This window comes from Anabas testudineus, chromosome 4 (genome assembly GCF_900324465.2).
Source record: "Anabas testudineus chromosome 4, fAnaTes1.2, whole genome shotgun sequence".
NCBI classification, from domain to species: domain Eukaryota; kingdom Metazoa; phylum Chordata; class Actinopteri; order Anabantiformes; family Anabantidae; genus Anabas; species Anabas testudineus.
In genome coordinates this window covers 12,461,789-12,489,033 of record NC_046613.1, presented here as the reverse complement: position 1 = coordinate 12,489,033, position 27,245 = coordinate 12,461,789, and the positions used below count along the sequence as shown (strand labels likewise).

The window sequence follows — 27,245 nt, the reverse complement described above, 5'->3', positions numbered from 1 at the left end:
GGGGCGAAATAGTGTTCATTTTCACTGTATTTTGTTTTATTCTGGGTGAGCTTCATTTAGCCCGCCAACTGTGCCGTGGTTAGAATGGCTTTAGGGAAGCTGGATATGTGCAAGTATTTTGCATGAAAACAGAAGCTATTTGATCTGTTCTGTGTTTGTCCTGTTTTGTCACAAGCATCTTAGATGACAGGCCAAAACATATTTCTTTTGAGGGTTTCATTACACAGTAGCATATGTGCATGATTACACCGTACTTTCTTCAATATATACTGCCATCCCATCCTTTGCTCTTTGCTTCCATTTGAAAAAGAATCTAGTTTTTGTGTCCTCGTCATAGAAAAAGCCTACTTCATTAAGGGGATGTTGGAATAGGGCAGATTTGACTGAAGGGGACTACTCGGTGGGTTTATAAACAGAGGAATCAGTCTCACTCTCTCAAAGCCTGGGAGAGGCTAATCACTAAGCAAAACACTACATTTGATGAAGTGTTTCTGAAGGTGTGTGTTGGGGGACTGTTGAGATAGACTCAATCCATCCTTAATGAAAATGCTTTGGGCTGCAGAGCTCAGCTGAGCTGAGCTGAACCCTCTTGGGGATCAGTGGTTAGTCAGAGCGCACAGAGAGATAGGCCACCCATCACTAACCACGATCCTCACTAAATCCCCATCAACGCAGTGGTTAATCACTCTAACCCCACTCTCCTCCGCTCTCTACTCCTCTCTTTTGCCTGCCACACACAAAGACACATAAAAATTCATAGCCTTGCTGGAGAGGGGAGTTCATGGATTTATCACTGCCAAGTATCTGCTTTAAAACCCGGCAATAGCCTTGTGGAGTCAAGAGCATTGGTGAATCAGGGTGGCACATGCTCACACGTGGGGCTGTAAATCACAAGCATCACATTCATGAGTTGCTGACTGCACCTGAAATTAATGCTGCTGTGCATTAATAAATGGCCTAATATATTAGCTGACTAGTTGATGAATCACACTTTAGAAAGAGTCAAAAGTGTCGGTGCTGTTTCTGTGGTTAAAAGTTAATGTATTTTCAGCATCGTCTGGTGAACCTCCTCTGTGGTTAGTCATCGATCCAAATGTGTTTTCCCACTGTGTGTGCGAGGTCATTAGATTGGTCATTTGAGCTCTTCATTTTGAAGTGTTTGCTTTTCCAGACTGAGCCTGCCATCTGTAGAGCAATCATTATCTGGACCTCTGTCCATCCCTCACTCTTTACCTTGCTGAGTTGTTTTTGTGTAGCTTATATAGCGGCACCCTCTGGCTTTGTTAAATATAACATACATATGATTAAAAGCCACAGCTATCATCCACTAAAAATAAATCCTTTTTAAACTTATGGCTATCTGTAAGGAGAAGAAAACCTCTTACCCTTATAGAGTTCCCTTTACAAGGATGACAGTGTCGCATTTTTACCATGATTTCAAATTCCTGTTGTTGGATAGTTGAAGCAAAAGTGAAGAAAGACAGGCTTCCTAATTGTTGGACAATAATAACAAATAATGTCAAATAAAAGATGATACATAAATTAGTCTCTCGTCCGGTGTGCCTTAAAACATATCTAAGAATCATGTTCTTGTTTCATGTTCGTGCTTCATCTCTTAATTTTATAGTTCTGTGTTCTGCTGTGTGCAATCTTTATTCTCGCTCACACACACACAAAGCATGCTTAGATGTAGGTGAACAGGTGTGAGGAAAGGCTATGGGGTCACTATCTAGCTCAGGTTGGACCTAGTAATTTAGCTGAACTAAGGGATTTACTCCTCCCTGCTAAGACAGGCAGTACAAAAGATCTGACTTGAAAGCGGAGAGGGAACAGAGGGGTATGGACAGTTTAACTAAGATGAAGGAGTTCAGTTTGCCAAAATGCACACTTTGATTAGCCTTTACATTTGCTCTAATTGAGCATGCATGTGGATGAGTGTGAGTCCTTCTTAACTTGTGGGTACCACACAGTTAAGTATGTGCATCTGTGCATGTGTGTTGGGACGTCAGTGTTTGAGCGTGTATCAGATTTTTATTTATTTATTTTTTTTCATGTTGTAAAACTCTCCCTCCCCTCACACTCATTCCTCTCTCAAGACTGAATTTGCTTGTCTTCTCAGCATGAGTGTTTAATCTTTTCAGGCCGTTGAATTGGCCCGATGAATGAGTCCCCAGCTCCTTCTCTCTAGGAGCCCTGGAGATTATTCTAAAGCACTAATCGTTGAGCAAACACAGCGGTGCTCTCCCATTCCTATTCTACACAGGCCACAGTATAGCACAACTTTGTCTTTCACTTCCCTTCACATTTTACACCCTGCGTAGATTTTTTGCTTTTTGGCGTACGTAGCCTAGATTACTGCTCCTGAGAAAAAGACCCCTTGACCCTCCCCCCTTGCAGCTGTGGCTAAAAATGAACTAAGTAGACTGAGAGAGTTTTTCTTATTTGTCCTTTTATAGCAAGAGAAGTGACATGTAATTTAGAGAGCATTATTTCCAACATTGTACCCTGGAACCTTTTATGTTTGTGGGTGTGTTTGTTTTTTAATTAGATTGTCAGTAGGGAGAATCTGCCAGGCTTATATGATGGTGTCAATATCCTTGGATTTGGAGCTTCGTCAATATTGTCTGGCCCTGCCGCTACTAACCTGAACAGGCTGCTGGCATTTGGTGTAAAATAAATAAAGTGATTTGTCTGTTTTGTTTTCTCCATATCTTCATCGCCTTCAAGAGAAGGTCTATTTACACCGCTCTCCATTTGATTTTGTGTGGTATTTGCTTTTTTTTCTCCAGTTGTGGTCTTGCTAAGGTCTGTAGAAGTCATGCTGAGTCTGCGCCCAGTGGTGTCTCATGTTGTCTTATGGTGAAAATGAGGCAACCACGCATGTCTGAAAAGTCTCACAGAGCATTAGAATTAAATTTTTACCATTAGGTCACCACCACCACCAACAACAAAAAAAAAAAGTTACAATTGTTGTTTTATTTCAGTTGGACAACAATCTCGAGGGAATCAGTTCTCTAACTACCTCTAACTCCATTTTCCTCTTTTCGTTTTTTTTCTCCACCACAGAGAAAGCTGCTGGCCATCTACCTCCACAATGATGACAGTGTCCTCAGCAACGTCTTCTGCTCCCAAATGATGTGTGCTGATTCCATTGTCTCCTACCTGAGCCAGAACTTCATCACATGGGCCTGGGACGTCACCAAAGAAGCTAACAAAGCCAGGTACCAGAATAAGCCAGACGGCTGTGTGCTTCAATTGTTACGTAAAACTAATAACAGTAAAAATTAATATTAACCCTAAACAAGTTGGATCTCAATTACATTCCCATGTGTATACATAAAGGTTGAACTTTGACTATTTTCATGTTAATTAGTAAACTTGTGTGGCCTGCACACAGTAAAGATACCCCTGCCTTGAACTACTATGTCATGGTTGTAATTTGATGGTACTCTCATATTGGATTGCATTATAGAATAGAATTTTTGTGTCAGCTCCTGCCTTTGTATCACCAGGTATGTTTTCCTGTTTCACTGTCAAAACAAACACTAACTACCATTTTAAGCTGCAGTGAAACATTTTTATTAGTGAAAGATTTTAGGTTAGAATTTTTAAAAGGGTTGAAATTAAATATCAACAATAGTAAAAGTAAAATGTAAATAAGAATAGAAGGCAATGCTTGAAACTACTAAAAGCAGTACAAAAACAACATATCAGATGTTGCCACATGCTTCAAAATGAGTCATGTTTACCAGTGTGTTGAATCACCTCTTCTTTTAGCAACTATCTGAAGTTTTTGGCAACTGAGGAGACCTGTAGTTTTAGTTTTAAGTGAAGATTTTTCTCTGCTCTAACTTAATATAGGATTTCAGCTGTTCAACAGTTTGGGGTCTCCTTTATCGCATTTTTCACTTGATGACATGCCAAATGTTTTCAATGGGTGACATAGCTGGACTGCAGGCAGGCCAGTTTAGCAACAAGGTTGGCTATTGTTCTGCTGAAACAAGCAAGGCTTTTCCTGAGAAATTCAACTTCTGGATGGCAGCATAAGTTTCTCCACAACCTGTATACACCATACAGTATTAATGATACCGTCACGCACTGATATGAGATGCATGGAGGTATAGAAATGTGTGTATAAGGGCTATATACCCATGCTGAACCGTCTGCTGGGTCCCTCTCATTTCGTCTTCAGGATGTGGTGTCAATGAATTCCAAAACTAATTTAAAATTTTGACTCATAGACCAGACAGTTTTCCACTTACCATTTGTGGATGCAGCAATGAAACATGTTCACTGACAATGGGGATATTTCTGAGTTATTTCACTCTCTCTCTCTGTGCAATGTTTTTTTTTAATACCCAGTCGTGATACGGACCTGTTGGCGGTGAACCTAATTAGTTGAGACATGTTCCATCTGTCTTTATTAGGCGTACAACAGTTGTACATTTAATATGTTGCCTTTGTACTATTTACAATCAAATATTGATTTTAAACATTATTGTCTTCTGTTTTTATTTATTTACATTTTCAGCATCTTAATTTTGGAAATTCAATTGTGTAAATGAAGACCATACAACTCAAACTACAGTTGAGTCTAATGGTAATCTCTGGTCTCTGAGTCTTGTAATAATGCTTTTTTTTTTAAATATTTAAACACTTAATAATTTTCCTGGTCCTATCAGATGTCACCACATATCACTTTGTTTACTTTTGCCTTTTAGCAGCTGTAAAGTTTGATAGTGCAATAACTGAACCTATAAGCCTTGACTGCATACTTAATCCTAATGTTTTATTTATATGTGACTTACTGTCTGGAGGAGAAGACTGTTTACATCAATACTGAGGTGTATCTAATAAAGAGAATATTAAATGGATTCTTGAAAGAGATCAGCACAATTGTGCGCAGATGGATCTGCAAACTGCCTGAAACACTTAAGGAGGTTGTCTGCTACATTTTAGTGTCTTGTTTCAGTGCCATTGTTTTTAATAGTTCTCTTTAGAGAATAATATTAGTTTTCTTTAGTGTCTGTCCTGTCCAGCAGCTTTGATTCTAGACTTTTAAAAGTCAGCAATTTTCAGATGCAAGAGTGTAATCTTTATTTTGCCATTTCAGTGTTAGGAATCTTTTATAAAAAGCTAAAATTGCTAGTGTGAACTGAATCCTGCTTGACACATACAGTAAACAGTGTTTTTAAATCTATTTGCATTAGTGTGGACATGTACTTAATTGTTGGCATTCAGCTTTCACTCCATTGCTCACACCCTGTATCTCTGTCTTCTCATACTCTCTTCTCTTCTTTCTCTTTTTGAAGCTTGGAGGTTGCATGCTAACAAAAGGCGTTGTGTTTGCACGGTGAGGCCCCTGATTGGGCAATCTTGACTAAGCTGTCTGAATAGAGGGTCAGTGGAAGATGAAAGACTCCCTTGGGGTCCAAACATCTCTATATCTCTATTTAGGCTCGAAAGTCCTAATGTAGCTCCAGTATTAGTAATTGACAGGGCTTCACAACAGCCATTTTAATTTTCACCGGTCTTATTACTAGAATGGATATTGTGACTGGTTAGTGCATTTGTAGATGAAATTAGGCAATACTAAAAATAGTTCCAGTCTGCATTGTGTGACAGGTGACTAGATCCCCTGCAGGGTAAGTGGAGAGGTGGAGGTAAAGGGAGACCTGCCGAGGGTTGTTACCATCGTTCCCAGGTCAAAACCTGAGTTTTCTCCTTCTTCGTCTCATCTTTCTGCTACATCTTTTTGTCTCATCCCTTTCCTGATCTTCCCATCTCTCTTTATTTGTATTCTCTTTATCCTGCTACCTTAACTCTCTCCTTCTCCCCAGAACCTCCAGAGTTAAGCCTGCCCTCTGGTAGCAGCCATTTAAGAAAGACTCACACCCTGACCTCACCCCTCCATTATTTCTTTTAAGGAATTCCCTCCTTCCTTCATTCCACTCCCCTTTCTTTCTCATTGGCCTCCTTTGCTTTTTGCCCCAGCTGAGCCTTTTTATTGCACATTAAAAGGCAGGCAACATCTGGAGCTTTTCATCATACACAGCTAGTCACAGCTTTGCTGCTAACACATGCATGCACATTTGCACACTCACACATACCCAGCTTCTCTGCATTCTCACGCTCTTTGGTTGATCCAAAGTGACTGGTGATTGGCATCAATAACACAGGCTGTTAGAAAGGTATCGCGTGTGTGTGTGTGTGTGTGTGTTTGATGAACCTGCTGATACTGGAATGCGCCTGTTATTTTGCTCTCTGTATTCTCACAGGCTTCCCAGTTAAATGATTAATTATGCATAAATGCACTTCCGCTGATTGGTTGCCAGTGTAATTATACCCATGGGAAATGAATCTGATATATCATACCATTGCTGTACTGTCATTGCACATGGCAAATATTGAAACTATCAGAAAGTAAACGTTCTGAAGGCAGATCATTTTCATTGTGTGTCATGCTTTCTCAAGTCTATTACACATTTTATTCCATCTTAACAAGCACTTAAAAAAAGTAAAGTGATTTTATTTTCATACTAAGACTTTTGTATACATTTACAGGCAGACAGTGGTATAGAAGGGCCTAGAACTGATTTAAACACCTATACAGCAGCCGTGCACCACAGGTATTTATGTTATTCCAAATGAGGGTGTAGGTGTAAACCACAAAGAGCACGAACAAACCAACATGCAACTGTTGTGTACACTTGACTTCACTTCTTGACATCCTCCTACCTGAAATCATAACTAGTTTAGAGGTAAGACAAAATGTCCTTTTCAAATCTAAACATGTCCATGTTCACTTTGAAACATAGTGTGTATGACACTGTGAGCTATCAGGGCATCCGGTTCCCATAAATACATACTCTCCCATACAGGTGGCAGGTAAAAATATTCCCTGCGGTGCTACTGTACTAGCTGTGCTCATCAGCTGCTCACTGAAGCAACTGTCAGATCTAAACAGACATCTTCATGCACCACCTTGGTGTGAAAAAATGTGACATGACAGTTCAGGGAAACATTAACTATTTTATCTGTCTGCATGTGCAGTGAGAGGTGGAGATGAGATTAGTGACAAATTAGAAGCTGTCGATCACATTAACCACCGAAGCAGAGTCTTTAATTCATATTAGTTGCAAGTTCCATGCAGGTGTTTCCTCTACATTTAGTTACCCCTGAAGGTTTTTAAAGACCATGGGTCTGGTATGGACTAGGCTACATTCCTTGCCATATTATGTTATGGCTGGATAAGACTGTGCTGAACTGTTCACCTCAGCTCCTGGAGTTGCTTGACTTCCTCCTGGCCTCAGCGTTGTGTTCAGACTTGTTCTATAGGTGGATTCATAAGTGTTTCATATCCTGATTGCAACATCTCTCACATTCAGAGTAACAGTGGATTTAAGTGGTAGTAGTTCTAGACTGATTGAGTAGTTTTTAATGTTGGGATGATGATTTGTACTGTGGTGTACTGACTTCCTTAGTTTTAAGATGAAAACCAAAGCAGGTTGGCCAGTGCTTAAAGGGAGATTTAAGATTGGGTTACCCTTCAAATTAGTGTCCATTGTTCCCTGGCCTTTCATTACAGGTTAGAGTTTCCTTCTGGGCTTGGTCGTGGTCTGAACAGGGACAAATATCAAGACAAAATGATCAATAGGATTTAGGGTACCCAACTTCTTCATTGCAAGGTGGGGGTCATTCAGAGTTCAACATTTGGAAAAGTTGTTTGAATCCTATTTCGATTGAATCCTAAGTGTTCTAGTGCGGTTGTTATACTTGAACCACAGATTTTCAATTTACTATCCAAATTCCTAGCATGCAATAGTATGAATTTTACTTTTAAAGTACCATAATAATCTAACCTCAACTCTTTTACAGTTAGAAAAGTCTAGAAGTGACTCCCAAAGCTTTAGCTTTATATTTTAATGAGTTACACCCCCTCTCAGACAGCATCCCTTCCATCTGTCTTCTTCCTCTGACCCACTGTCCCTCCATGCATTCCATAACTTCTCTATTTTACCAGCCAGTTATTAAAGTAGATCTTATTAAAAGGCGGGAGAAAAAGCTAATCTATATTTACATTCAGTCTATAGCAATTCATTAATATTATGACATTTACAGGGAGCTTGCCAGGGCCCCGGCTGCCTGCTACCCTTTTCCCTCTCTGAAATGTTAATTTAAAGTTCTGTCTTTGTAATGGAATAAGAAATCCTCTCTTGCCCTATCAATTTTGGGTGTCTGGTGAGGAATACTAATTCATCTACCGTTCCAATTGAGATAGCATGTCAGTCTGATGGAATAAGAAAATGCAGAATTGGTTTTTAAGTCCTTAATGCCACGAGTTGTGTGTATTTCTCTTTAATGCTGCAGTCTATAAAGCTGGAATATACACCTCTATTTCCATAAATTGGCAATATGTTGTATGTTCACACTTTATGGTGTGTGTGTGTTATGTCTTTTTTTTTTGTTGTTGTTTTTTTTTTTTTAGGATCTGAAAGATGTTTACTTCCAAGAAAAAATATCAAGTGAATTAAATAGAATAAAAAATACATTTTGACTGGATTTATTTGTTTGTCTTCCAGACTACTCACCATGTGTACAAGGCACTTTGGCAGTGTGGTGACACAGACTATACGGACATACAAAACAGACCAGTTCCCCCTGCTTCTTGTAGTCATGGGCAAACGTACATCCAATGAAGTTCTAAATGTTATTCAAGGTAATTTCTACTTTATTGATGGTATACATTTGTCTGTAAATAATAAAAAAAATATTAAATCACAATGCAAAGATTATGATTAATTTCTGTTTATCTTTAGGCAATACAACAGTGGACGAGCTCATGATGAGGTTAATGGGGGCAATGGAGATCTTCACAGCACAACAACAAGAGGACATCAAAGATGAGGTAAACAAACTGTATTATGAAGAAGCCTGTGACAGCAGTGAAACGCCAAAGTAAAGATGTAGGGATTTCATATTATAACAGGTACTTTAATGACAGAGAGAGGTAATGTTGATACAGTATATACACATGCTATAGGACAGTCACAGTTGACACATGCAGTCAGTTTATTAAAAGTAAACTTTAATAATCATACATCATGTATTAAGTGTTTGATTGTTGTTACAGTGAAATTAAAAGAAGAGTTTCTTACCTAATCCTAAAATTTAAAAGGTTGACACTGTTGAAAAATGTATAATGATAAAGTTAAGCAGCTCCCAGAAGTACAGGGAAAATAAGACATGCATTTCTTTTTTTTTTTTTTTTGACTGCCACTGCTTATTATTTGCACTGCTGCTATCAGTGTTGGTGATCACCTAATTCCTAGTTACTTTGATAGTGTTTTTTACAGACTGCAGTCTTCGAAAAGATACAGGACTCAGACTGCTCTCCTGTTCACTCCAGTGTGTTGCTCTGTGTTTGCTGACTACCTGTTTCACTCCCATAGAAAGTAGACAGACACAGTTGAGAGATACACTGCATACAAAGCATGAGGATTGAGTTGTGTTGGTCTTTCATGTAATAGACTGGAATCTGGGACAGTATGACAGTATATGTGAGGGATCCTCTCACTGCCAAAGACTTTGACTTGACCCTCTTACGCATATGTTTACTCAGTGACATCAAACAAGACAATGAATGAAACACTGTGTGTCCAGACAGGCTTTTAGTCTGCCATGTATTGAAGTCTTCCTCTTTTTACTCTTTCAATTTTAATAGCTTATGGTCTCAGGTTTAATTATTTTAAATTTAATAAGTAATATGAAGTTTATTGTTGCAAAGTTAGATTTGTGATGTTTTGGTGTTAGGGGTGTGCCAGCTGCAAAATCTCTCTTATGACTACTTTTAGTGACTACTGTATCTCTAGATGACAGATGTCATGCTGTATTAGGAGCTTTACAGTCAGTCAACCAAACACCCTCTCCAACAATGCTAATGTGAGAGTCATAGTATCTTAGTTATGTGAACTGTGGTTAAGGAATTAGTTTTGTTACACACCCAATCAGGCTTCCTTAGGTGGGTTACTGACTAATGAGTAATAGGTATTCTCACAGTGTTAGTATTTTTACTTTAGTGTTCTGGCTTCATTTTATATTTGCCACTGTTGTCACACCTCAAATAATCATTAATGACACAAAGTATTCAGAGTATGTACACGTGTCAGATCCCATGACGTTGACTGTAGGATCATGTTTAAGGCTCAGTATCAGTTAAAATGACAGTGACATGAAACAATAATACATTTCAGTACACATGGAAATTATACTTTTTTTTTACACTCATTTCCTTTAAAAAACATTTTTTTTCTACAAACCCCAATTCTTTGACAAATAAGCTAGTCAAGTTTTATGTTTAAACAAAAGCTGCTGAACACAACTTTGTCTAAATCAAACTGTAAGCAGTATGCAGCATTTATGTTTAAATATTGACCTGAATATGAGCAGACATGTTATGGCAGCTTTCACTACCTTAATACGACAGCTACCAAAAAAGTATTGACATTCAATACCCAGCCGTGGTCCAACAAAAAGACTCACTTGGTTTACTATGTTGCATTGTATATTGACCTTATAATGTAATATTGAAGGTTTATTTTGGAGTAGGTTTATGTATCAGCACAAGCTTGAAGTTTTGTATTTCTTTTCTTACACTAGATTGTTTTTGTTTTTAGAAAGCATTAGTCTTTCTCTGTCTTTTCCTTTTTAATCCATCTCTCTGAAATATTATATTTTATTGCTGTGTCATCATTTCTTCTCTTAAAACCTTTGCAACAAGTGGCTAGACATCTGTAAGAGAAGTGAGAAGTCAGATTTGCTCTTCGTAAGACTGTAATAAAGCTGTTCTGAAAGTGTGATAATTACCCAGGTGTGGTCTACCAGAAGGAAATCATTTGAGAAAATCTCACAAAAAGGCAGCGTAGAGAGTATAAGTGATGATGAGAGCATAATGCTCTGTGTAATGGTTAATGACTAATGATTGAATTTATTAAATCCTTTATCTGACAGAACATATCCCATCTTCAGGGTGTATTCAACTTTGGCACTGCACTAAGCTCATCTTGACTGTGGCAGCTCTCAGGTGTTGGCGAATGAGCTTCTCTCCCTTCCTTCTTTCTTCCTCCTGTTTTTTTTTTTTCCTTTTTACCTTGCCTCTCCAAAGGCAAACTCAGACACAAACACTGACACTCCCCAACTCAGACATTCCTCTTTGACAGTGACTTTTGTGTCTGTCTGGAAATGGAACAGCTGGACAGCAGTATTGTGGCTTCAACCAACCTCACAGACTCGCCAGTCATTCCTAGGGTTGTCTGTGTTTTAGCTTAGTAGTTACTAACTGACTGACTAATCAGCCACACAGGCCTTTTTCAGGTCATTGCACATGCAGTTCATGCAAAGAACAGCCACTACATTAAAAGCAGCCAATGCTCAGTTTTTAGGATAAAGATGTTTTTAGGATATATGAAAATCAACACAGCTTTGAGGCCAGTACTTTGGTCATAGACAGCAAACATGCATATTCTAGCATCAGGCAAACATGTGAAAGCCACAGGAAAGAAGAGTCGCATTTAATTCTGTGAAGAGACACTGAGTCAAAGTAAAAGGTTCTCCCAGTTAAGATATTTCTCAGACACCTGGTTAAAATAGATATTAGATGTGTGACCGTTAATTAGTCGGACATCCCACAACTAAAACAGGAGTTTATTATCGCTGATGTCTAGCAATCTTCAACAGCAGACTAAATAGAGATGTGATGTATGATTTTTTTTTTTTTTTTTACTCCAAAGACCAATACATGGTCGGTTAACACATGCCCCTGGTGCACAGTAGGCCATTCAAATCCGATGAAAACATTTTGCAGCAGTACAAATTGAGTATCAGTCATTAACCACCGTGTGACTTGTTTGCGTGACTCATGGCCAGTCTATTGAAAGTAGCTACTTTTGATGCTTTTGTCCCTGTCTACCATTCTTTTACAGTTTCCTTTCAATCTGCATCTATTATGTGAACTAAAAGCACAAATGTATCCTTTGCATTTTCTGACTGAATACAACAATACACACTGTCTTTTTTTCTTAGCTCCACAGTAGTCTCCTGATCATCACAATAAGCTTACTTCGCCATATCCGGGCTGGCACACAGCATGGGCCTTCAGAAAATAGAAAACTAATGGAAGCGCACCGTTAACACAATGGACACTCGTATTTAGTCCCAGTCTTTATAAAACACTTTGTAGCCCACAGCAGGTAAAAAGAGAAAGGCCGCCTGTCCTCTTCCCTCTGTACAAACAGGAAGAGAGAGGCAGATTGAATGAAAGAGAAAGGAACGGTGAAACTGAGATGAGGAAACATAAAAGAGGCACAGGGTCTGGCAAATGACAACCCAGTCACAATGAATTCCCCTCTGGTGCTACTCTTTCATACCTGGTGTTTGTACGTAACCACACTTGACATGCAGCATTTTTCTTTGCTTGTTTTTTTCTTGGCTCCCACACTCGGCACCTTAGCTTAGATGTTTTGTCCTTGTGTTTCTTTCATTATGTTGTTAGTTAATGGGCCCCACTTTTTTTTTCTCCCTTCCTCCACCCAGGATGAGCGTGAGGCAAGAGAGATGGTGAAGAGAGAACAGGACGAGGCCTACCGCCTATCTTTAGAGGCTGACCGTAAGAAGGTACTGTGATTTTACATTTTTGTATCACCATCTGATTGTTTATCATATTTAATCTTAAAATTAAAAATTCCGCTCTGCTTCAAATTAGTTGCTTTTTGTTCTGTCTTTTTTTTTGTTTTGTTTTGTTATGTTATTTTTTGTTTTGTTTTGTTTTGTTTGTTTTATTCCAGTGGGTGCCAGTAGAAATTATAATTCAATTTGTTTAAAAAGCCCATGTGAACTTCAAGTTACAGTTGTCCTGAAACAGTCAAAATGGAGACAACCTGAAAATCAGTTTGTAAGAAATTACACAGTAGTTCACTTTAAGTTGCAGCCGTTGTCATTAGCATTTTTAATTAAATTGAGTAGCAAGTTGCCTGTCACCTGTGTATGATTTTGATTCGGCTGTTACATCTCACTTTCTCTTTTAGAGAGAAGCCCAAGAAAGAGAAGAGGCTGAGCAGGTTCGCCTGGAGCAGATGCGAAAGGAGCAGGAGGAGGAAAAGGAGGTGAAAAGAATGAACTTAGTATAATTATAATACATACATACATACATAATACACCATACTGACATTATGAAAATTTAAACATGTTGCTAAGCTGAATATTGATATGTTTTGCCAGTGAGTGTCATTGCGCTCTCGTTTCTTATCTGTCTTGCTCTCACGTTACAAAAATGAGTCAATTAGTTTGTGGTTTTGCTGAAGCCTGCTAGTCATTGAAGCGTGTCTAGTGTGGGTGAACAGGCATACAGCAATTCTAGAAGAACAAAATATCCTAATTACAGTGAGGCCTATCCCTGTAAATGTCACCTGACATACACACAGTTATTGTCCTGCTTAACTGCTTTACATTGGTAAGGCACACAACCTTGTATTGAAACCTAACTGAACAAAAGACTAGTGCAGTTCATGTACACAGGCTTGTGCACAAACACACAACCTAAGCAAACATACATATTCACTTGAGAACAATTGTTGTATGTCAAAGGGGGCAAATACACACAGATGCATTCACACTGTCATGCATTCAGGAAAAAAAACAATAATTGTCTGTAAAGATGGCACCAATGTTGTAATACAGTCTACAGTAATATAGTGTAGTCCTCGTCGATTGTTGTTTACTCAGTAGCACAGAGCCTCGGGGAACTGAAAGGTATTGGGTGACGCTGTTCGTTCAGGTGATTTGTCACTTAGGTTAAACAGAGAAAAACAAAGGAGCCCTAGGCTGGGCCTTCTTAATTATATCACTGTTGTCCACCTACCAAACTGTACGCACGCTTGTGTATTTTAAACAACAATAGCCACTATGACCTTGTGTTTTCTACTTATATCAATTTTCTCTGCTCAAGGTTTCCATGGTGTCTTCACCATGTGTCCTAACGCACTACATGTTGTATTGATACAATTTAGATATACAGAAATACCGGCTTGATGCTGACAATGGTAATTTGAGTTTCTTAAACTCTTGTTAACCGTTACCTGAAATGGGACATGGGTACAACAGCCTATGTGTACTTCTTTCTACACATCCACATATGTACCCGAGAAGTACCCTCATTTGTACTAATGAGCTTGTGTCCACAGATACATTGACAGACAGAAAAGCATATTAAGGGAAATATTGTATTCACTCTCATTCTGTAATGATCACTTTATAAATGTTTTACTAATTGAATCTTTCATAATTTACACTAGATAATATATCTTCTTTACTGAATTATCCCTTACAATACAGAGAACTGGATTTTCATTCATGAGGACTTATTGTGGTCAGACTGCAGAGCTTTTTTTTTTTTTCTTTTCTTTTTTCAGTCAAATACACATCACTGACAAATGGTCACAATGTTGTCTGACTCTTTACTCTAAAGCCGAGATCCAGAGCCCACAGTGGAGCTACCTTTGAACTCTTTTTGTTTTATTGTTTCCAGTTTTCAATTCTTCTTATGAAGCAATAACCTATTTCTTTATGTGACAGAACCTGAAGACTGAACAAAAACATCAGTTGCCACCAGAGAGAGAACAATGCGAGAGGGAATTCTTTCTCTATGATTTCACTTTGTGCAAAGAATAGGGAGATGAGGAGGGAAGTAGAGATGAGATGGGAACTGGTGAGAGGGCTGTGTAGCATGTTTGTGTGGGTTGACATTACTGTTTACCTCCTTCAGGGGGTCTTAGCATACAGTTGTGTGGCTGTCAGATGCGCCCCTCCACCCGTCATCTGTTTGCTTTGTGTGGTTAGCTGAGCAGACCTGGAGAGGCAAGTAAATGGACAGGTAGATGCTTTTGATTATTGGTGTGAAGCATCCTGGGCCCGAGGCTCGACCAGACGCGTGTTCTGTGGTTTTGTCATGGATGCTACCTCTTTTTTGTGGGAGGCTTTATGCTTCTGTCTGTGGTTGACTGTCTGTCTGTGTTTGTATGTCCACCATCATGTGTGCACACACACACACACACACACACACACACACATACACGTCTGTTTTTTGTGTGAGTGTGTTAGTTTGTCCCTAGGGGCCCCTTTAACTCAGTCAGCATCAGCTCTTATACCTGAGGGAGCCGATGGCGGAGCGGCACGCGCCCTACCCTGCCCACCCAACACCAGAAGCTGCTAATGAGCTACTGTTGTACACTCTTATGAAATATAATTGCATTATGGTGTGTAAATAAAGCCAGGGCGTGTTGTCACAGCATATGCTCCCCGGCTGGCCAAACAGGAACAACAAGATGGGGGAGGTGGAAGAGGTGAGGGGCAGGAGCAGAATGAAGGGGAAGACTCAAGGGAGCGGCTGGAGCACGGTTTTTGGAACACAGGAGAGCTGATTAGCTTCGCTGTGCGAAATGACAGTTGATGATTGTCTTTGTGCTTGATAAGTCACCTGCACTCTGTGGTGTGGACGGTATTAAATCTATCAGCACTTATCACTATAAGACTTTAAACTATCTGTGGTAGATATTGAGATATTCAGCAGGCTCAATATTAGATTGACCTAAAAGCGTGGCTGAACAACAGTAAGACGGCACAGGGGTATACAGTTCGCTTTATAATTTTATAATGTACTGAAATGCTACTTGGCAACGTTCTGAGCTACTCCAGGCTTTAGGGAACAGGGTGAGACACAGGACAGCTAATTTAATAACATTCTCAGGACAAGAAGATCTTTTAATTAATGTGAGGTCACAGCACTGCAATCAGACTCCGGGAGCAACTTCTTGGCTTGTCTTTCATATTGTGTCGTCATCTTCATATCTGACAGTGTTACTATTGACTCTTTGGTTTAGATTTACTGTAATCACAGAGACGGGGCTAATTTTATTAGAGTCAAGTCTGACTAACTCATAGATTTTCTCACAGTGTTTTATTTTAGTTTTATTATAATTTATATTACGGTGATGTTTTAAATGTGCAAACAAGCAAGCCTTTTTAATTTTTTATATATACGAAAGACAAAATATATCGATATATTATATCAACATATTTTTTTTATAAACCTGTAATTTTACAGCATCACTTAAATGTATTTATTCACTACAAGTCACAATATTACTCATGCTGCTCAATAACATATAAGAACATTGTGATGCAAATACTGTAGACAGCTACATCTCACCATCACATCCCTGCCTTGAGTCAACCTTGTGAAGCGCTTTGTACAGAAAAATGCAGTTAAACTGTTCTTGATTTCTTAAAATGTGGTTGGTTAATAGTGTCCAGTGTGCATCATTTTGGAAAGTAAAGAACATGTGTTGTAAGATTTGGAAGAGTCCTCAGATTGTATTTGCAACCTCATTAACACTTATCCAGTGTGATTTCTCCAGATTTCTGTTACCTCTGCCATTTATTAAGTGATGATCAAGTGTTTCCAAAATCCTGTTTTAAACAATATACTTGTTTTATTTTCCCCACAACTTCTTTCAGGCAATCCGCTTGTCTCTGGAGCAGGCCCTACCACCAGAGCCCGATGAGGAGTCAGGAGAGCAAATAAGCAAACTGCGAATCCGAACACCAAGTGGCGAGTTTCTGGAAAGGCGTTTCCTAGGCAGCTGTAAGCTCCAGGTCCTCTTTGACTTTGTGGCCTCTAAGGGATACCCCTTTGAAGAGTTCAAGCTCCTCACCACCTTCCCTCGTAGAATTGTGAGTTGAATATCTTACACATATAAAACAGACATAAACACACATGACTAAAATAGTTTTAAAGCCCAACACATTTCATCCTTTAAACTCATAAGTGGAGAGGTAAAGACTTTTCTACCTAGGATGAAAGTTGAATTATCCTGTTGTTTGTACTTAATACCATCTCTCTGCCCACACAAACAAGCACTAAATTCATACTACTACTTACTACAGAAGAGTAGCAGCAGGTTATGGAGTGTTCTCAGCCTCAGCTCACATCTCTGCTGGAGAGATCCACAGCTGTAATTGGCTTTTCCGTTTGGACTAAAACCCAGGCGACAGCTGTGAGTGGAGAGCAGCAGGGACATTAGTTAAAATAATCTGTTTGTGGCTGATTGATGATGATTTAGTTTTTTCTTGCTTTTATAATTATTGTTTTCATTGTTTGTGTGCTGCAGCAGCAGCAGCACTGGTGCGTAAGTGACTTTGTTTACTCATACCGGTGATGGGGCAAGTTAAGCCACCTGTTTATCCTTCCACCTGCGCACACGTATTATTCTGTGAATATTAATTAGTATCAGTCCATTGTGAATACAGTACACTATGACTGTGTTAGGATACAGTTGTCAGCAATAACAGTAGTATTCTCTATGGCTCTTCTGCTGACGCCCAGCAGCACTCAACTACAACTACAGCCAGTTATTAGAGGGTTTGGTCGCTGCGCTCGGCAGTAGCGAGCTAATGAGCACTGTTTTAACTACCAGTTTAATTAGCCATGCTGCTGGAAACAAAAATGAGATTTCCATTAATCAAGAGAAGAGTGCATGTGGAGGGGTGGTTGTATAGAGGTGTGTGTGTGTAGGCTTGCCCAGGCAGTGTGCCATCGTAGTCTGTAGAGACCACTGGGGCACAAACACCTCAAACTAACACACACATTAACGCTTAGCTCACACTCTTCATTTCGTCACAATCGCACACTTCAACACATGCACAAATATTTTCAAGCAAACACATGCCCCACTCACAACTTTGTCACTTAAAGGATTCACAGTTGTCTCTTTATAATCAAGAGTAAACATGTGTTTGAGACAGAGATAAAGATGTGTCTGCATCGCAGATGAAATTCCGGCAAAAACAGGATGGGAGGATTAGGGGGGTAGAGAAGCGAGAAGAGGATAGTGACTGCAGAACTAGTCGAAAAGAGAACAGAGAAGACAAAAGCTTAAACAAAGAAAAGATTTAATCAGAGAAACAGTCTGAAAGAGAAAAGGATAGAGAAGACAAGTGGAGAAGATATTAAAAAGAAGAAGATAGGAGATAATTCCAGAAAACAGAAAGGCGAGAGATTTGGAGAAAGACAGTGGGGAAGCAGCTCAGTGGTAGTGCCAGTATGAGGCTGTGAACACAGGCCCCTGTCTAATCCTGCAGCTCTGTGTTGTAATTAAATGAGAGGGAGCATAGAAAGCCTCCATCCCGTCCAGACGCTCTCACTGTTGCTCTGCCAGGATCAGAGGATAGAGGATAGACCACTATTGCATTTGTAATACTGCACAACTGTTGAAACCTTCTTTCCCTTTTCTAGTTTTCTGTGGCTTTATGCAGTGTCACTCTTTCTTTTGCTATTTCCCTCCTTGTCAGGCTGCTTTATTTAATTTCCACAAAATAAACTGCAACACACTTTAGTGGATCTGCTCAGTCCAACTTGAGAACATCAAGTGAACTTACATAAAATATTTAAAGCTAAAACTACAACATTGCTGCCCAGCAGAAAGGGTTCTGTTGTAAATCTCTAATTGACTTTTGACATTTTGAGAGAAAACATTCAATTCTGTGATTCATGCTTTTTCCACCTTCCTGTAGCTTAGCCAATAAGTGTCTATTAGTCTCCAATTTTTGGACTCAGTCTGCTCGTCAACATTTGGTATCAGTGGCTTATCTCTTCAGCACTACAGCAGGCCTAACACTGGCATCATTTGTACTAGGCTTAGCCGTGCTCAGGGTACTAACCCTTTCTCCATTTCTATGACTGTCAGCGAGTTTGAGGAAGGGGGGAGACATTTAGTGTTTCAGTTTGGAGCTTTTCATTCAAGAATTTCCTTCTTTTTCTTTGATACTTGCTGAGCACAAACCACTGCTGAAAGGCCTGAGGTCTTCTTCTTTCAGCTCGTGGTGAACATGTTTAGACTGCCGGCATAATAATCGGCAATCGGCTCTTCCTGCCTGGCTGCTTATAGACACCCAAACACTGTCAAACCAGAGTATTAGTTTTCTCACTGTGATACTGTACTCTATTTCACCTTCTCTTAATCCTTCTTCCAGCTCTGTCACTGACTTTGCCCAAATGATTCTTAGACAAAACCTGAGATGCAGAAAAAATAAACAGTGGCACAGAAGACGCTGCTGAGCACCACTGAAATAGATTTCACATCTGTTTTATGTATGTATTTGGTTTTTTATCTGCTGCTATCTGACAGTCGTTTTCACAGGAAGAACTGCAGAAGTTTATTTTAAAAGTAGCTTCATTGAGACTTGCTTCTCCAGGACTGTTCTTGTAATATTCCCTTTACATAACTCAAACCCACTGCTTGATCTTTGAACCTAAACATAAGATGTGGCTCCATCTTAGGCCACGTACACAGGCTGGTTTCTAAATGGTCTTCTGGAAAAGTCCCCATACACTCAGAAATGGGTTTTTCTTACTGCTGCTTATAGATATTTCATTTTAAGAATTTAAGCTAACTTTAAATAATCTTATCTATTGGACTATTTTGTGGGAAACTAAATAAAACACAAATTATTATTCAAAGCAGGGGGGAGTCTATTCTTTACCTTCAAACCTTTCCTATTGCCTCTTCTCCTCAGCTTTCCCTCCTTGTGTCTCCCTTTTCCCTCCACTTTCCTTCACCTCCCTGCCTGCACTGTTTTTTTTTGTCCATTGCAATTATACTTTTGTTTTGCTCTCATTCTTCAAATCCTTCTCCATATACATTCTCAATTTCCCCTTTCCTATTTAACCTTTAGCAACACCCTTATCTATACTTTTAAAGCAGCCTGTCTTTGTTTTCTCTCACTTTAGTTGCTGTTGTCGCTCTCTCCTCATTTATTCTTCTTCAGCGTTCCCAGTTTTCTGTTTTTCCCCTCACTCCAGCCCCCCGTCCAGTCTGTGCGGTGCATTTCTCCCTTTGAAGTGCCGTATTCTGCTCTGTTCTTTTCTGTTCACGTCCCAGCGCTACGTGCTGTCAACGCTCCTGGCAGCAGATAATGATCTCCCACTGCTTTTGTAATTGGCCAAATAAACACTTGACAACACTAGTTTAAAACAGACAAGTTATTTGGTTTTAATTAACATAGTAGGGCCTGTAATGGCTTCATTAAAAATGCGTTATTTCAGCTGCACATTTGATTATGTTGGAAACGAACATCTTGAGGGCCTGTGTTTATTTTCCCTTTCTTTTCTTTCATGGTTGAGCGTTGCTTAGTGTCGCCTCCACTGTTATCAGTGTGTTTTATTCATTTGAATCAAGTGACTTACATTGTGGTATTTATTTTAAACTTCACATTAAGTGCTAATTATGTGGTTTTAACCGTGGTGAAATCTGCTGTTTGATAATGCCAAAGACACAGGGTTGATATTAGCTGATTATTTTATGTCATACAATTTTTCATGTGGAAAGAAAGATAAAATATCAAAGATTGCCGAGAAGCACCATCTGTCTTTTTAATTGGTTCCAGTTTTAAAATTAGGCTTTTTAATGCTGAGCTTCCAGATATTGTTTTACCTCTTTAGATTTTGAATCTGGCAGAATTTAATTTGGTTTTTATTCAGTTATTCCTTTATTTTTAATTAACAACTGGAAAACCTTTTCTTTCCCACAAATGCTATTTAGTCAGAAGAAAATAATGAGAAATTAATCTCATGTTTTAAAGTAGTCCAACAGTTCCCTAGTTCAGCTTATTCAATTGATCTAAATGTGCTGATGAAAATTTTATTGACTCAAGGTTAAAAACAAACTGAAAAGCAGAGAGCTAGATTGTGTCTGTCTTATGAATGTATGTATGCATGTATGTATGCAAGGCTGTGTAGGCACAGGAGGAGAGAATATGGCTTAGGCAGAGCAGAGGAAAAACAACAGCTTTGTTTGTTGACAGATGCCTCCATGCTTATGGTCTGTTAATTGGATAACAATGTAAACAATCACCGATGGCGCCCGTCTCCTGTGTCAGTGTGGCATCTTGTTTCCCTACTTTCTTTTTCAGAGTCAGATGCTGCTCTCCCTCGTCGTCTCTCCCTGGTGCACTGTGAGCACAAACTCTCATCCTAATTTCACTCAGAGCACACACACCCACACACACACGCTCATATGGAGTCTACAAACTCACGACTGCACACACACACACACGCTTATATGGAGTCTGCAGACTCACGACGACACACACACCTGCTCCACCCCAAAGCCTCATTTACTCCTACCTGATGCTGTGGTGTCATAACAGCCTGTCAGGTTCATTAGCATGGCAGCCATTTGCGACGCGCTGCTCCTGAGGTGGGAAAAGGAACGCAGCAGCCCTGTTGGTCGTTTTCTCCACCATCGGGATGGAATATGTTTGCAGCAAACACGCACACTCACACACTCATAAAAACAGACACACCATTTTACCTCTCCACATGGCATGTTGCTCCCCGCTGTGCTACGAGGCAGCTGACTAGGTGAGGGCATGAGGTTGATGTGGCAGCCCCTCCCTGACCACACCGGGCTCCACAAGACCCCGCTGAGAAGTCAAGAGTCTAAATGACACGTTGAAATGAGGACAAGGAGATGAAAGACGTGGAGTCAAAGACTGCAGACGTGCACATGGTGTGACATTTCCAAACACCCATGGGAGATGGATTGGTTGTCTGATGCGGATATGTCCTCATCACCTTCCACTAATTTACTTTTCTTCCTTTTTTTTCTTTTCTCACCCTTTTCTCAGCGTCCTTGAACACCCTGTAGTCTTACAGATTCTGTAGTTAACACAAGTTTAAATGTGTAGATTGTTTTAATTATTGGGAGTATTTAGTCATGTCAAGGTTTTCGGTCTCCAAAATAACAGGTTTTAGGTGCTAACATAAATTCAAATGTTTATCATCATACAGTTCTGAGATTGTTCAAGTGCAACGAGGATAGAAGTAAAAAAAATGTTGAGAGTTTGAGGTCTATTGTCTAAAGATATGCTCATTTATTAGGATTTATATATAACAGGATCTGCATTTTTTTAATACTTGTAACAACACTAATATTGCTGACACTCATAAGGTGAGCATAGGTGAAGTTGTGCTTTGGTTTATAAACAGAGTTCACTCTTCTCTTCTGACAATAGTCTGTCTCAGAGTTATCACTCTGCTTGTTGTGAGGTTGACCTTTACTGCATCGGCTTGCCCTCCGACCTTCTAAAGCAGGTACAGGGAACTGGCTAATTATCCCACTGTGAGGTTAGAATAGGAGCCCTAATCAGGGTGCCTGACACAGCAGTCACCAGATAAGCCCTGGACACATCTCAGTGTCACACCACCTCACTCAATCAGCCCAGGTGTTAGATTGGCCCGGTGTAACACAACCCCTCCAGTGATTAGCTCACATAAGCTAAGAGGCCCACAGGGATGGAGGGAGTCAGGGAGAGAGTCAGATTGTCCTGTTTAAAAAAAAAAAAAAAAAAAAAAACACTGGTCAGACCCCCTTCATGTTAGTTAACTCAATCAGCTTCGTTGTGGGTGGTACTGAATTATTCCTCTGCTTTTAGACAACAACTGTTGTGTCGAGTGTTGAACACAGATAAATGTTTCTGTCCTCTACACCATCAGATATGTTCCTGTTTGACCTTTGGCACAGAAGAAATTAGTTATTATTAGTCTTCAGAAACACACGCTTCTCCTCTGAGTCCTCACCTCTCACACACACAGTCTCTCTTGTCCTGCAACCTTCATCGGTTTGTTCTGGATTGGAGCCTTTTTAAGAAAACAAACCTGATGGCCCTCTTAGGGAAACACAGCTTTAGCTGCTCAGATTACTGCTTAGACTTTTTAAAAACATGGTGTTAGAATAATACACACTGTACACATTCCCTTACGAGCACTCACACATTGTAAGGGAAATATGGCGCAGACAGTCAGAGAGGGATTTCAGTAGTGCCGAATGACTTGAGTCCATGTTGACACTAATATGGATGAATCTGAAAACATAATTGAAATAGTTTAGATAAAATGATTAGACGCACATCTGACTGCTTGTGTGGCCAAGCCTGTGGACACTGTCGTAAAGATTTGTCTGCCAGAATTATCGCTACGACTGGTGTTTTCAAATCTTTCCACTTTGCCGAGCCAGCTTAAGATTCGTTCCTGTTGTCAAAGTCTGCAGCTGAGTGTGGGTGCATGGCCAAAACAAAGAGGCAAATGTAAAGTATGAAATATCCCTGTAACAGTTTCTTGAATAATTGATTAATTAATTGGCAGAAAACTGTTTGCCAACAGATGTAATGTTTGGACACTTATGAGGCAGCACTGCCAAATGTTTATAATTTGAGATTCCAGTTTTCTGTCTTTATTATCATTGTAAATTTTATATGTGTTTGTGTGTTGGACTGTTAGTTGGACAAAAGCAAGCGGAACATGGCAATTTGCAATCAAGGATGTTATAATGAATATTTCTCACAGTTTAATTATGATTAATCAGTTCATTAAAGAGATCAATGCGATGTCTAAGCATTAAACCATTTTATCAGTGATGGTCTAATATATTCCTTCTGTTCTCCACCACCTCTTCTCAGATCACCCAGTTGGATCCAGGGTCGACTCTGCTGGAGGCCAAGTTGTTTCCGCAGGAGACGCTCTTCCTGGAAGCTAAAGAATAGGAATTGGTCCTCTGATAGCTGAGAGGACCGACTGACTGATTGACTGATAAACTGGCTGGACACACACTAGTCACAGAGCAAGGGTCCCACACAGTCTGGGCCTACAGTACACACTGTCTCTCTCTCACTCACTCTCTCTGTCTCACACACACACCGACACACACACACACACCGTCATTTCTCTCAGACGTACATAAATACACTGGCATGCACATCCAGTGACACTCAAGTGCAAGTACGCTTCTCTGCCCTCGGCCTGATCGTGGTACATGAATGCTCAGCGTACACGTGTCGCACAGAGGAGCAAAGACAGTATCACAAGCACACAGCCAAACAATCACCTCTCCCCATCCTTCTCTTTCTCTCTCTCAACCCCTCTCACACATGTCACGACTTCACGTTCGCAACTGCTGTGTCATGGTTTTCTCTCACAACACAAACGCAGTAAAGTAACAGCATTGAGAGACTGAGTAGACAAATGTTTGTCACAGGAAAAAAAAAAATGAAATGGACTTGTTCCCCTTTGTTTCCACGTTCAACACACTGAGGCTGCTTTTTTAGAACATGGTTTTTGTGTTTGACTCAAAAAATGCTAAAAAATAAAAAAATAAAATAAACTGCAAGAAGAGATGTCGCCCTGCTGAAGTCTGGGCTGTCTCATCTCAACATGTATTTAACTCCTCCACCTTCTCCAAGCTCCAATTCCCAATCCCTACTTGCCCTTCCCTTTCCTACCTTCCACCCCACCCTCCGTCCGTTGTCTGCCATGGGGACAGGACATGAAGGACACCCGCAGCATCTGCTGCGTCTCCTCCGTTCCTGCTCCCTCTGGTTTTAACATCCACTGCTCCACAAGCCAATGGATTGCTCAGTTTTCAGTTTTTTTTCTTTTCTTTTTGATCCTTTTTAAGTTTGATGCTGTATTAGTTTTAGTTTGATATACATTATATAAAATATATGAATATGAACATCAATTTGTCTCGCCCAGAAATCTGTTGAAACGTGCCATGACACACACAAAAGATTTAAATCTGTTTATCTCAGATATGTTTAAGTTTGGCGAATGTTTATGTGGCTTTGGTATAGTATCAGTTTGTAAATCATGGCACTTAATTGATGTTCAGCTTCTTCTTATTAATGTCTGAGCTGTGGGTGACAACAAGAGGTTCACACATCGCAGTCTGATTACAGCTAGATGAACCTGAACACGGTGACAGTGTTTTCTTGATTGTCCCATTTCCGTTTTCACACATAAAGAAGTTCAGGTGTGTGTTATCACGTCTCTTTTGCCACTGATAGACCTTTTACATACTTCTCTTAACAAATGTTTTAATATTCTCACTTGCGCACCACCTGGTAATACCGAGCACGCCGCAGTTAATTTCCTGCCTTCAGCAAGGAGAGATCATGCAGGCTTAGCCCTCCATCTGTAGTCGAGCTCCTCTGTCAGCTAAAGGCAAAGTTTGACAACCCCAGCAGAGCGACGCACCAGAAACAACCTGCATCAGGAAAAATACTCGTCCTCACCCTCATCAATAAGCAGATAGGCACATCACAGCGGCCTGGATTACACAGACACACAGTGTGGCTGGAGAAGAGTAGAAACAAAAATGCTATTTCATAGGTTACACATATATATGTGTATATGTTTTATTTCATAGTTGGCTGAGAGGAAACAGTGGAGATGACAGAGAGGGAATATTTCAAGATCCAGACATTTTGTGCAGCATTTGTTTCTCTGTGTGAATAAGTCAGATAATGTTAAAAAGTGGACGGACAGAAAGACAGAAAGTTCCTTTTAGCCACTGTCGGTTTGTGTTTTGTGTGTTCATGCTCACAACAGCAGTAATGTAAATTTATGGTGTTATGTGTTGAAATACTAACTTTAATTAATTTACATTAGGCTATAATTATTAATTTATGATAAATGGAAAGATAAACTTGCCTAATAATTGATGCTGGAGTGACAGAAGTCAAAGTCAAGTCATTATACTGAGAGAGTGTAAAACTGAACATCATAACATTTAAATTTAGCCCCACAGTAGTTAAAATCTTTTTTTATGAGCTGGATTAGATTAATCTAGACTCAGTGACTTAAGGACTTTTGAGTTTTGAATTAGTCTAGTTTCAAAAGGGAGTTCTGCAGGATTTAACTTAATCCTTGTGGGTGAAATAGATAATTATCTATAGCTGTGGTGTTTATTATTGGAAATGAAGTCTTAAAATGTTATAGAAGGTCATTCAGAACTACTGTACTGTATGTAGTCATGTAGTAATGAAAGTTGTACTTTAAAAGCCCGGTACAGCTTGCGGCATACATACAGTGAGTTCACAAGCGTCTTTGAGTGTGTGTGAGTCAGTTTCTCTGTGGCTCAGTGGTTTCTCTTGTTTCTCACGCAAGGAATGAGTCGACCGAATGTGCTCAGCCAGCCACACTTCCCCAGGGTTGACTAGACGAGAGATGTAGCTGAAGGCACTGAGAAGGAAAGGGGAAGAAAATCTGCAGGACAAATCCTCTGAGGTTCCGTCTCTGTTTAGTAAAAAATGTGTTTAAACTGTTTAACTAACATCATAAAACAAGACTTTATTTCCTAATAAAATGCAGGGTTTCCACGTACCTAAAAAAGACCTGAAAATTCAAATCAGGCACTGAAAGTTTCTGAAAAATACTTCAATCAAGAGAGGCACCACAAGTAAGCAAAAGAGAGGTTTTTGTTTTAATATTTAAAAGCTCCTTGCTAGTGACTCAGACCATTAAATCAGTGCTTTGTGACAAATTGCAGCCTTATCAGACGTCTCCGGTGGGAAGTCGTAGACATGGCCTTGACTCTGGAGAGGTGCAGTGGCAGCAACGGGACAACAGGTAACAGACACAAGATCCTGGAAACTGTGAAAATGCTTTTGATATTTTTTCTGAACTTCTGATTTAGTTTAAAATGATTAGTCATAGAAAAAACATAAACAACTTTGGTTTTCTTATGTTATTCCCTTAATCCTGCCATAGAGGAAAGTTCAGGAGTTTTATCATTTAAGCAGTGGGAGACGTGTTAAATGTTTCATAAATGTTGAACTTTGTTGAAGCTCTAAGGGCAAATGTTGACATGGCATTTGAATTTCTTATAGGTAGGGTGCATATAGATTAGAAAGGTGGCTGTGGCTGTGAGTCCTGCGTGTGTTGGCTGTACAGACACGTGCAGCCCGGGGCAAGGGTGAGGTCAGCTCGGGGCGAGGAGCTCACTGAGCGTGAAGCCGGCTGAAGAGACAGACAGGTGCATCTCTGCTCGTCTGTCAGAATGCGTGTTGCTCGGGGATCAGTGTACATAGTGGAGCTCCTCTCGAGTGTGAGATTACAGTTTCTATCGTGCAGCTTTTTGAATTTAATGTGCACAGGCATGTTCCTTTGTGCGGCTGCAGCTGGTGACGGTGATAAGGTTGGAAATGCCAATGAGACATGATGATATTCCTCTGTTACACCCAATCATATTTGTCATTAGTTGTTTCACTGGGGAGAAGTCATCAGGTTTTTAACTGTTTGAGGGAAGAAGTTTGACAGTTGTGTAACAGGGTTTTGTCAACAGTCCAATTTCTGTAGA

At 39.8% G+C, this 27,245-nt stretch overlaps 1 protein-coding gene and 1 long non-coding RNA gene across 2 annotated transcripts in view; both read left to right on the top strand.

The window, feature by feature from the left end:
* faf1 (Fas (TNFRSF6) associated factor 1) overlaps positions 1 to 24,926 on the top strand; it is a 57,860-nt gene extending 32,934 nt beyond the window's left edge. The window contains exons 13-19 of the mRNA XM_026345702.1: positions 3,067 to 3,221; positions 8,583 to 8,719; positions 8,820 to 8,908; positions 12,592 to 12,672; positions 13,083 to 13,160; positions 16,570 to 16,785; positions 23,569 to 24,926. Of these exons, the coding sequence (XP_026201487.1) occupies positions 3,067 to 3,221; positions 8,583 to 8,719; positions 8,820 to 8,908; positions 12,592 to 12,672; positions 13,083 to 13,160; positions 16,570 to 16,785; positions 23,569 to 23,652 (840 nt within the window). The 3' untranslated portion in view covers positions 23,653 to 24,926. The remainder of the gene's footprint in view (positions 1 to 3,066; positions 3,222 to 8,582; positions 8,720 to 8,819; positions 8,909 to 12,591; positions 12,673 to 13,082; positions 13,161 to 16,569; positions 16,786 to 23,568) is intronic.
* A 514-nt stretch (positions 24,927 to 25,440) lies between these two features.
* Positions 25,441 to 26,668, top strand: LOC113152444. The gene is made up of 3 exons (XR_003297904.1): positions 25,441 to 26,173; positions 26,258 to 26,345; positions 26,436 to 26,668. It is a non-coding gene; the product is annotated as an uncharacterized LOC113152444 (long non-coding RNA).
* The last annotated feature ends 577 nt before the right edge of the window (positions 26,669 to 27,245 follow it).